Raw genomic sequence first — 12,065 nt, 5'->3', positions numbered from 1 at the left:
GCTAAGGGCCTAGCATACTAGAATCATGAAGAAGAATTAAACAGCAAGCAGGGTTTTTTAAAGCGAAAAGTGCAGTCCGCGGGCTTAAAGTGAAGAGCGACGCTTTGTCAAAATGAAGCACACAATGTACTGAAACTAAGATACCTCTTACATGTATGGATTTGGTACTTATTAAAGTGCATTAAAATTACTAATTTTAGTATCCAATATACAACAATGACATCACTAATCCAACTCCTTATAGTAAAAACAGGATATAATTTCAATAAGACCATCAAATAAAACAAACTTTTCATTTTAAATTAATCAACCATAAAAAGGGATCATTTGCAGCAATAGATTTCATATTAAATAAATACCTCTTATTAAACTAAGATACCTCTTACATGTATGGATTTGGTACTTATTAATATTAAATAATGTTAGGAAGTATACTAATAAAGTAGAAGAGAGAGAAAACGAAATTAGGAGTAGCAGGAATAAGAGAACTTGCATAATGGAAGAAAAAGAAAGTCATTTCTTTGAAAAGGGAAAAAAAAGAGTAAATCAAAAGTAAAAAGGAAATACAGGTGGTTCTAGAAAAGGCATTAACAAAATCTAGAAGACAAAGATACAGACAACAAAGAGAGCATTGAAGTATACGTGCAGATAAAGTCAATATTTAAATAGCCCAATGTCACTTTCCCCTTCTTTTTCTCTTTTACTTTTTCATCTTTTAGAGATTCAAAGGAAGTGACCACTTCTCATTGGAATCAATTTGTGTCTCATTGTCTGTGAAGTGCATGGCTTCATCCACTAACAGATGACAACTTGCTTCGCATTGCTTCATCTCTTAAGCAATTAACGCTGACTGCAACAAATAACTATGCCATTTTTTACCATATTACTATAAGCAAGCTAGCTATATCAATGATGCATATAACACCCTAACAATAACATATTAGAAGTCTTCACTATCCAACGATGACTGGTTACAAACTCAAGTGATAATGTTCAAGACTGAATACAACAATGGACCATTTCCAATAACATACTAATGGTATCAAATTTATGCATAACAGATAAAATTCAAATTTGGGAAATAATCAATAATCCAACCTTTTGCTCTTGACATGTATCCAGGACTTTGTAGGTGTTCTCCAGGTCAACATTCAATGTATCAACAAGACCCCGCAACAAGATGCTAGGATTAACATGCCACAAATGAAGAATCATACCATTAGCACCAGTATTTTTTAGCATAACAGGGAAAACAGCGGCGGAAACTTCATGCTGGAGGAGATTATACGCAGTCTGCCAATTATCAAAAGGCACTGATTAATATAGATCAAAAAAATTAGAAAAAGGAAAGATTCACAGTCAGTGTCCATGTCCAATACATTGATATGGGCCATCCCAAGAAGCAAGACTTCTGGACAGTGCTTCAGAGGGTGCTCCAGAATGGATCGCACAGAACTTGCATAACCTCTCTCAGCCAGCTGGCAAAGAACTTCGAGAAGGTCAAGACACAACCACGCGTGATTTGCATGTCCAATTTGGATTTTATGGTCATTCACCGCATCAACATAAGCCTGCACCAACACAGTGGCTGTTCAGACCAATCATACATGATATGAGGATGTAGATAAGCTAAATGTTAAAAGCATCCTACCAGTTGCCTCCCACAATGCGCGAAGGTAAATACTTCAGGAGGCACCGAGACAGCATACTTAAGTAAGGAAAGCTGACCCTCAGCATTCTTCCAGAGAGAACCGCAAATAGCTCCAAGAGGAAAAGGATCCTACAGTTCCGGCGGGATATACAGAAAAAATGTGGTGGAGTAAATTTCTAAATGTTTGTTAATTATCATACCAATGTACATTGGTCCCACTGAAAGAGGCACACTATACAAGAACTAGAGGGAAAGAAATAAACAGTAATACAAAAGGAACAGTCAACAAATGATCCTACATATAGACGGAGAAGTGGATAAGTAACTGAATTGAATTTCACCACCCATTTTACCACACATGTATAAATCCCTCTGTTTCAAGACAAAAAATGTTTCCTCCAAATCTTTTCCTTCTTCCATTTCCCTTTGTTTCAAGACACCAAAAGATAAGGGAAAAGTGGGTAGCCTCGTAGCTGCATATTGTAGAGAGGGAAGAGGAGAGGTACCTGACAGGCATGTTTGTAAATGGACATCAAAAAGGAAAAGGCTGTTCCATCGGGAATATAGAAACCCTCGTGATCTAGGTTTTCCATTACAGTTACCCAGTTAAGTCCAGGAGCCTGCATGCAAAGAGGTGGTAAAACGTTTACTTATCATCAAGCTATAAATGCCCCATCAAAAATACTAACTGATAAATATTTAAGGTGATGGAACTCACAAGTTGCTTTATTGCATCAATAAGGACGTCAGCACTCCAAGAATTCAATGGAGATGGATCAGATATAGTGCTGCTACCAAGAGCAGCACGGAACGTTGAGAACACATTCTGGTTATCCTCGATGCCAGAGCGGGTATGTACAACCATACCAAGTATCCTAGCAACAGTCACTTCAGTCAACGGCAAAAATAAGGATAACATTTCTTTGCATTGCAAGACATTAGCAGTGCATCCATAACCCAATTCCTTCATTATGTCCGCTATGCTCATTTCCTTCTCCATTTCTGCCACAAGAGCATCAAAATCATCTTCACCACCATCATTTAAGAAATCTAAGTTCCTGTCACAAGAAAAGACAAGGCCACATCATGCTTATGTACCAATGCACAAGTTTCTAGACAAAAGAGATAAAACAATCTCAACCAAATTTAAATAATAATACCTCAAAAAATTAGCTTCACGAAGTTCATCAGAAAGCAAAGGAGTTAAAATGAACCGGGCTTCTTCTTTTGACTGGATGAGCGATAGCATATGCATAAACGAGTCTACATGCTTAGAGAGGCCTTCAGATTGATCCAGAAACAAAAGAACACTCTGAATTGGCATGACATCATCTAAAGAAGAATTGGCGGAACATAATTCTGCAATCTGACCCATGCAATAGTTGGTTCCTGCAAAATACAAGCAACAAAAACACATCTTGGGATAAAGGAAATAGAGCAAGTTAACATGTATTTTTTACCTCCTTTCTTTCCACCATTTGAAAGATTAAATCAGAAGGGCCCAAGTATTATTAATGGCATTCATAGAAGGAAGATGGGCTTACCACATTTCCTGACATCACCATTTTCCGAGTCTGACAATGCAAGGCCAACACCAATTTTTTCAGATATTGTCAACTGTAAAGCAGTAGAGAGATTCACCAAAAACTCCTCACTGATTGCAGTATCCTTTAGGGATTCAGAAAAAGCGGTGCTGAAACTTGGCTTGTCCAAGATGCATCTGAAAATGGAAGCAAATACAGGATCCAGCTGTGTGTTCTTCAAATCTTTCCCATAAACATTCAGATGATCAACGCACGTCTGAAGCAGCAATATGCTCCCTTCAACTCCATATGCCAGATACTGCTCAGACAAATGTCAAAAAACGAAAAAGGATAGCAGTGTTATTTTAAAATCTTCACCTAGGATAAATGCTGATAACCATCATGTAGCAAAATATCGGAACAGTATCTGGTTGCAATAATGTTGCCTACTTATATCCTAAAGATACTTATTGCTTTTTATTCAACTCAGATCTAGCAAGAGTTTTTGCAATTCTGAGCAATAAATTCAAGTTTTATCAAGGAGCTTTAGAAGCATTAAAACCGTGCAGAATCGTCTTAACAATTGGGGGGAGCTCAAAAGACAAGTTAACAATAATAATAATAATAAGATCGAGGGTAAGTCGTCCCTCACTACCACCGGTGGCAAAATATACTGGGTGATTTTATTATCTTAGAAACACAATCAATGGACAATTAGCTGCACAATTTAGCGCCTTGGTGCCTGCTCGCTTAAACGAGACAAATCACTCAACCAGTTCTACAACTAGTTTCAACACTAAAGTGTCGCCTAATCAAGCCTTTGACAAACACCAAGCCTAATGTAAGCCTAACGACAATAACTAAACCTTAGTTCGGTGAATTTGTATCTCCTATATGGATCCTTTGCCTCCAATGTATTCTGTTCTTAGCTAAGCCCACATTGATTCAGTGAGATTATAGGTTCTTTATATAACTTTCTTCCATATGATTTTATGGATATATTGTCGACACTAGTACATTCAATCATCATCGTCACACCAAAGGTCAGGACATGTGGAGGTCTAATAGGACTTGATAACTAAGGCTCAAACATTTTTTATAAGTAATGGGGGAGTAGTGTTATATCAGAAAAACCAGATAAAGAAAGCGTTGGTTGGTAAGAACAACCCAATTACAAACTATGCAGATTACTAATAAAATCTACCATGGCGTTGACGTCATTAACATTGATTCTAGCCATGTTACACCAAAAGAGGAGCAAAGAGACACATTTCTGCTTAAGGCTAACTATGTACTCATTCTCAGGTTTGTCTCCCTCCATATGACCCACCAAATTGCTGCCAGTATAGTGGACCAAAGTGCTGCTTTATGTTTGACCAGCCCTCATTTGTGACACCCTTGGATAAAATAAGACTCAAAGTTTGATTGCACCAGGTGTAATATGCACACCAGAAACTATCCTCTCTCAGTAAAATGAAATAATAACATCCCTAAATTGGAAGGCAATAACTTCTAAAAATTTATGGGCAACTGAAGTATTAAACAGATTTAACAAAATTCCAGATGAACTTAAGCCATTTTTTAAAATGGTGACAATAAGAATTTGACTCCTACAAATTTAAAAACACAAGTAGGAGCCTAATGCCTGTTGGCTTCCCAGTTATGTATTCCAGATTTATAAGCTAACTATAATTTGCAATACCAGTCAAAATTATCATGCTTTTTGTATGATAACGAAAAGAAGATACCAGTTAAATGTCGAGAACATACTTCCCCAACAAAGACAAAGGAACATGGAGAGGAAAAGGACAGCACTTCCACTATTATCAATAGTAGAATAACGAAACAAATGCTCCAAAGGAACCAAAAAGTTGGGCCAACAGAACTTTGGCATGTATATTTAAACATCATTTAGAGCTTACGTCTAGGCGCACAGTTCAATGATAATTGGGAAACATACAATAAAAGATCGTATATACTTGGAAATCTTCTTCTCCCAAGCAAATCAACTTCTCCCGCCCTCCTTCTATGCTCTAGAGTAACATACGGTACCTAGGTAGTCTTAGTAGAATGCCATATAAGGTGAGGAGAACCCAAGATCCAATCTCAGTTTTGACTACAGCAGCACCAACAAGAGAGAGGAAGAACTTCTGAGTAAATAGCATTAATTAAAGAGAGTGATGGCGAAGACCAAAATTTGCATCTTAAAGAAATTGAGAGTTAAAGATAGATGACACAGCCTAATTCCTTAAGAGATTATGTGGGGAAAAATCACATAATCTTCAAAAATAGTGAAGATTTCAACGAAAAAAAAGGGTTATTCTTATCTTTAAAAGGAAAGAACAAAAGGAGCTATTTAAAGCAATATTAACTGTTCTGACGAGAAAAGAAGACAACTTCATGTTCAAGTTACCATTATTAAAAATATTAATAAATAAAAAGAGAATTCATACAGAAATATTGACAGCATATTTCAGGAGAACTTGCATTTTACCAGTGACACAATTGAAAAACAATTGCACCTATATGTGGAAATTATGGTGCACTTGGGAAGCTATCTAGTATAAAATAACAGGTAAAAGAGTTGGCAAATTGCTGTTACCTTAGAAAACGAGGTGTGTGTCAATTGCCAGATTCATATTATGCAGCAGCTCATAAATGTTGTCTTATTCAATTAATTACTACGATGTACTCAATGTTATTAAAGCTTACTGCTTCTTCGCTTTAACACTTTAGAGAAGCGAGAGCTTCAAACAATAACACGCAAAGTGATTCCACTGAGAAGCGGTAGTTCTTTAAATCTCAACTTCGAGAAGTTGAATTATTATTGGCATTATTGTACATTTGATGTCGTTTAAATTGCAATTTGAATATTACTATAGTACTAATATATGTTTGATATTTTAAATTTTTTTCATAAATTGTTTTTTTAATGAAATATAAATTTTTCATAAATTGTGCGCTTCACTCATGCTTTCCACGAACATTATCCTTTTTTTGCACTTTCAGCTTTACAAACACTAGTGCTACTATTGGCACGATGTTATCCAGAATAACCAAAGCAGCCATGCATGCACTTAACGGACATTCTGGAAAGAAAGCAATACACAGTTACTCTATGAGTTGTTTGAACCACTTTGGGAAAGAAGTTTTTAAATGTATTGTACAAGAAAAGTGTTTGAATAGATGTAGCTTTTTTTGAAGATATGTGAGTGATTTAATAGCAAAAGAATACTGGGGAATAAAAAAAAAAAAACTCCTTCCAATTGGGAAAAAATGCAAGTGTGCACCTCTGAATCTTGGTTCCTGATTCAAAATGTCGCTTAAATGGATGAAACACCTAGCCTGTATTACATCTAACTTCAGAGCATAAGCATGCCTCAAGCTTGCTTTGAGAACAAAGAACTGACTCTCTTAATTTACGCAACAATGATACTATAACTTGATGCATGGTATATAGCTAGTGAAACAATGAAACCTCGTCCAGGAAAGATGACTTTTTTTATTCGTACGTCCAGAAACGACAATTTGTCATCGGTACGTCCACAAAAGATAATTTTGCCACCAAGACCCTTTCCCGTTTAATAGTTAATTTTCCTTTACTGATTATTATATGATTGCCTAGGTTGCAACCCACCCCCACCCCACCCCACCAGGAAAAAAAAGCTTCCTGTTACAGTGTTACCCAAATATGGCAAGAATTGCTAATTTAAGAACATAGAGAACAAAAAACCAACAAACATATCCGAGCTGTAAAAGAAAATGAATGTTCAAATATCTAGCACATTGATGACTGGAAATTGCACAACGGAACATCTAAGTATCCTTTTTTTTCAAAAAAAAGAAGTAACATTTAAGTATCTTATAAAAAGGGGAAAACATAAACTTGAGCATATTCCACTCTTAGCACCCTTATCTTTTACCAAAAATGTCATAGAAGGCATTCAGAGCCAAGTGTCCTAATTTCGTAGTTAGCATATACTTGTCATCCCACTCTTATTACCCAAAAGGGAAGAAGCATAGTGCAGATATGCCATATATAAGAATAGGAAACAAATTAATCTCCTACTTCACCAATCAAAAAGATGAAATGGTAATAACAAAATAGGAAATCGAATATTTTATTCATAAAGCCAATATCCTCATAAATAATATCACGTAATAAAGGAAAAGAAATCCAAAAAAATTAGTTATGCTAGAAAAAGTTTGAATCCCCTTTTATGATAGGCAAGGCATGTCGAATCCTTATTTCCTTTTCTCTTATTATACAAATCCTCATTCTAATGACCCAAACCAAAATGATGCCACGGAGACACAGTATCCCCATTGATTCAAGGTTTAAACAGGAAAAAAACCGTTCATGGTGGTCAAATGCATCTGCATCCGCATGGAAACTACGCTAAAATACCCAAAATTAGAAATCCTTTTAGCCAATGACCAAAGTTCATGCTTTCTGATCACCACGATTCTCTGGCACCAGATGCATAAAAATGTATGAAATCTCTATATAGAGGTACTTATAGTACAAATATTTTTTTGATATAGTAAATACATATAGTGCAACAGAAAATGTCAAATTTTGAATATTTGGACAAACATAAATTACTCAAGAAGGGCAATTTAGCACAACCACATAATAGAAATCACTGACAGTTCTCTCGCACCCAACACACAAAAAAGGGACAAACCAGCTACGCTACATATAGTCCAATTACATAAATTTTAGAAACAATTTTCATGAGTGAAATATCCAAATTTGGGTATTAAAAGCGAAACCACATTGCTCAAGAGAGGCAATTTAGTGCAGCTAGAGATAGTGTTTCCTATGGTTCTCTTGCACCTGATTTATAAAAATACATATAATTCTTTGCCGAAAGAGGTCTCCGCCTACCCAACGACTTTCCGATGTGATTGACAAGCAGCGGGGCATGGAACGGAGTTAAATTCATCGCGAGTTCACCAAGTCTAAGAAAGGGCCGGTCATCCAACGAGAAGGGGTAAACCAGGTCAGCCAGCTAAGGCCCACTTTTACCTTAAAGATCAAGGTCTGTGAAGTCAAGGAGGAAAGTTCCATCGTGTCCTTCAAAGATCGATCTGATAATTGCGTATATAAGGTTTTACCTAACTAGCCCTAAAGGTAACTTAAAATTCTCTAGCTCTTCTAGATACGTATAGTCCGATTAAGTATTTACTAACAGTATTCACAGATGAAAATTACAATTTTGGATATATAAAGCAAAACCCATTGCTCAAGAATGGAAAGTTTAGGCAACTACATAGCCTTGAAGACCATTGTTTGTAATAGCCAATTATTCAACCACTACCTCACTGCAAACATATGTATTACAGTGCAAATATATCTATTGCAGTGCACAACAGAAGTTACAAAAAGGAGACAAAAATCCAATATATGAAAGAAACAACTGCGAAATTGACTATAAATGCATGTATACGCACAGATGGGTTTCTATATGTGGATTATACATATCGTCCACTTAAGTAAATTTAATTATCAGTATTCAGGGCGTGTGACCTTCCTTATATATTTAGCCACATGTGCGCTTATGAAAAGATTTTGTGGACTCGATCATGCTTCTATGAAATTTCAATTCTATCAATTATTCCATATCATAATCAAGTCCCCACCCCACCTCGAATAAATAATCCGCGATTCCCCAAACCAGCTCCTGGACTTGCCCAGCAGAACCGGCCAGGGGTATTCGGCATCCTTCGGTGATCACACACTAACCTGGGCAATCACTAGCTATAATCGACAGGATTTTGGTCGATTATATTGATTAAGAAAAACGCGTGAAGCCCCCACCCCACCGCACATCTTTTCTATATAGCCGCATAACCATAACGAGTTTCTAGTCATAACAAACAAAGACCTTTGCTAAGAGAAAGTGGCCCCCTTTCGAACGGACTGAGGTCCTTTCTGCAGAATTTACAAAAACAAATGGAAATTCCGATTTTGGATATTCGAGAACCCACTACCCAGGAAATGCAATTTATCAAAACAACTTCACCTCCCTTATCAAAAAAAATATTTTCTTTATATATGTCTTATTAAAACAAACTCAAAACTACATCACCGTTTTTTATAAGTAATCAAACTACATCAGCTCAAAGATAATCCTTTCAATGCTCACAATTCACCCACTACATCAATGCAAAATATGTATACAAAAGTAAAAAATGCAACAACAGACGCTACAGAGAGGGGAAAAAAATCCAATCTGTAAAATAATCAACCAAGAATCCGACTATAAATGCATGAATAATGACACACAAATGGGTATTATACATATAATAACCCAATTAAGTAATTTATACTGATAATAAAATATCCAGTTCGGGTGTATTCAAAAATGATCCGTTACTCAAGAAGTGCAATTTAACCCAACTACATAACCTTGAAAATCGTTCTTTTCCAGTTTCCAGTTATTAATACCAATTATTCCCCAGTACACCAATGCAAACATATTTCTAAAAAGTTACAGTGGGCGGGGCTACATGAGTTACACAAAAAAATCCAATCTGAGAAAGAAACAAACAGTAATCGACTTCATATATATACATATATATATATATATATAGCACCACACATTCACTGAATGCTAGGGTTTATAGTACCTGACGGAGCTCATGGAAAACAGTGTCGGAGTTGGAAGCGTTCAAGCTATTGAGCAGAAACCGAATCTGTGTAGAAACAGTGGAGGTGAAAGGAATCATCGCGAAGGGATCAGCAACAGTTAATGCCTAGGGTTTTTCAACGAGTAGGGAGAGCAGAGAGCGAAATGGGGAGTATGAGAGAGCGAGAGATTTGATTGAACGATCGAAGAGAGAGAAAATATGAAGGGTGAGAAATTGGACTATCAGGGAAGGGTTTTTATATGTGGGGTAAAGTGATTCGGTGCTCGGCTAGCTTGCATTTAGCAGCGAGTTATCGTAATCTGCACTAGTTTTACCCAAATTGCCCTTGGTTATTTTCTCTTTCTTTCTTTCGTAATAATGTAAACCTTACATTTAAACCAAGAAATTGAAGAAGAAAAATTAAATCTAACTAGAAAAACAAACTTGTTATATAAAAGGTAAGGGAAAAGAAATAGGTGTAAATCTACTCTGGAATCATGACCTTATTTTTGTCGTATCTGTGAAAATGTAAGAGGAAGTGAGAGTCACAAAAATATACTAAACTTTTTTTTGTTTTTCTATTCAAGTTTAAGGTGTTTGGTCATAAATTTTGCCAAAATATATTAGGAGTTTTTTTGGTAAATATATATATTTAGCCATAGATTTTATCTACATTTTGGCAAATTCTCAAAACCAGCTCCCCAAAGTATCACTATTAAATTTTTTAAAAATTGCCACAAACTTTTGCATTTTATAAAAGAGTCCACCATTTATTATTTTGTAATAATGTTGTTTCGTCTTCTTGGTCATCTGATTGTGTATTATGTAGTTTTGTACCAAATTTTTTTATGTTCAGGACTATGGTTTGTAATAATATAATGAATGTTATTGATAAAGGTATTGTTGGGTATTTGTGATAATTTTTAGAACTTGTGGGTATAAGTCATGTTTCATATTTTTTCAAAAAAAAAGTGAAATATGTTTTGAAAACTTATGTCCAAGCACATTTTAATCTTCAAATCAAACTTCACTTAAATCAGATTTTTCAAAATATATTTGGGAATAACGCTAGCTAAAAAGGAGTGAGAAGAAAAAAATCAGTGTATATTCCTTTATATTTTTTCCAATGAGAAGGGAATTTTGCAATTGTTTGGATCGTGATCAAAATGTTAGTTACACAACTCCATTACTTTATAATAAGGAGTAAGAATATTAGTATTTAATTTTTATATTTTTGTTGAAATTATCTTTAAAGAAAAATACTTAAAAGTGATATCAGAATTATAGGCTACTTATACGTTTATTTTCATATGTTAGGTAGTCCAAACCAATCCCTAATTTATGAGGACAACACATACGAGAATTTACAATTAGAAATTTTTATTTAATTACATGTAGTTATAAATTAAAGTAAACTTATAAATATTCTAAAACATACATGGGAGATTTGTTGTAAAGTGAAACTTAAAAGTTAAAAGTAGGACTGCTTATCGGGCGGATTAAGCGGTTATTTACTCTTAACGGTTTGGCTTATCGGTTATCGGCTTTTAAATGTATTAATCTGTTAGTCACCCGATAAGATATCGGGCGGATTGGTATCGGTTTAGCACTTATCGGGGCGGTTATCGGGCGGTTTATCGGCCTAATTCAATCTATATTGGGTGCATTACAGAGGGCGTACTATCGCAACAAATATACTGAGTGGCAAAGTTTACACGTTCCACAAGCAGTTGAATTGTGTGAAGACATACGCTCTCTTCTAGTAGTTCCAAGTTAGCCTGATGGTCAACTAAATAAGTCTCTTTCCTCTTTCACATGATGAATTTGAACTCATTGCATGTTGAGAAATTTGAACCTGGGTTGTTGATTATTACTATCGTTTTATGGTCCGCTTTAACGGCAACATTTATTTTCTACCGGAAGGTAAAATTACCATGTTAATAACAGATTTCACTTTTAATTTGGAGGTGATGCTGCCTTTTCTTCCTGCTACTATTATGTATTATCTGCTTGTGAATGAAAAGGCACCAGATTAGCGATTACACGTGTTTGATGATGGTAAGTTAAGCGACACTTAAGGTCAATGGTAACGCTTGGCCGATTATAATATTGGTGGCGTTTGGATTAGATGCGGAACATAGAGATATGATATCACCTGTGGCGTTTGGATTGGTTATACATATATATATATATATATATATATATATATATATATATATATATATATATAAAACACATATTAAGACAAAGTTGTA

The 12,065-nt window shown here is 35.4% G+C and overlaps 1 protein-coding gene across 1 annotated transcript in view; it reads right to left on the bottom strand.

Moving 5' to 3' along the window:
* LOC109242495 (CCR4-NOT transcription complex subunit 1) overlaps window positions 1-10,060 on the bottom strand; it is a 32,468-nt gene extending 22,408 nt beyond the window's left edge. Inside the window, exons 1-8 of the mRNA XM_019409343.1 lie at window positions 9,811-10,060; window positions 3,196-3,493; window positions 2,812-3,040; window positions 2,370-2,709; window positions 2,158-2,271; window positions 1,652-1,780; window positions 1,380-1,571; window positions 1,099-1,293 (exon numbers count right to left, since the gene is read on the bottom strand). Coding sequence (XP_019264888.1) covers window positions 1,099-1,293; window positions 1,380-1,571; window positions 1,652-1,780; window positions 2,158-2,271; window positions 2,370-2,709; window positions 2,812-3,040; window positions 3,196-3,493; window positions 9,811-9,909 — 1,596 coding nt within the window. The 5' untranslated portion in view covers window positions 9,910-10,060. The remainder of the gene's footprint in view (window positions 1-1,098; window positions 1,294-1,379; window positions 1,572-1,651; window positions 1,781-2,157; window positions 2,272-2,369; window positions 2,710-2,811; window positions 3,041-3,195; window positions 3,494-9,810) is intronic.
* Window positions 10,061-12,065: the final 2,005 nt, after the last annotated feature.

Source organism: Nicotiana attenuata, unplaced genomic scaffold (genome assembly GCF_001879085.1).
Source record: "Nicotiana attenuata strain UT unplaced genomic scaffold, NIATTr2, whole genome shotgun sequence".
In the NCBI taxonomy this organism is placed as follows: domain Eukaryota; kingdom Viridiplantae; phylum Streptophyta; class Magnoliopsida; order Solanales; family Solanaceae; genus Nicotiana; species Nicotiana attenuata.
This window is presented reverse-complemented; position numbering and strand designations above follow the sequence as displayed.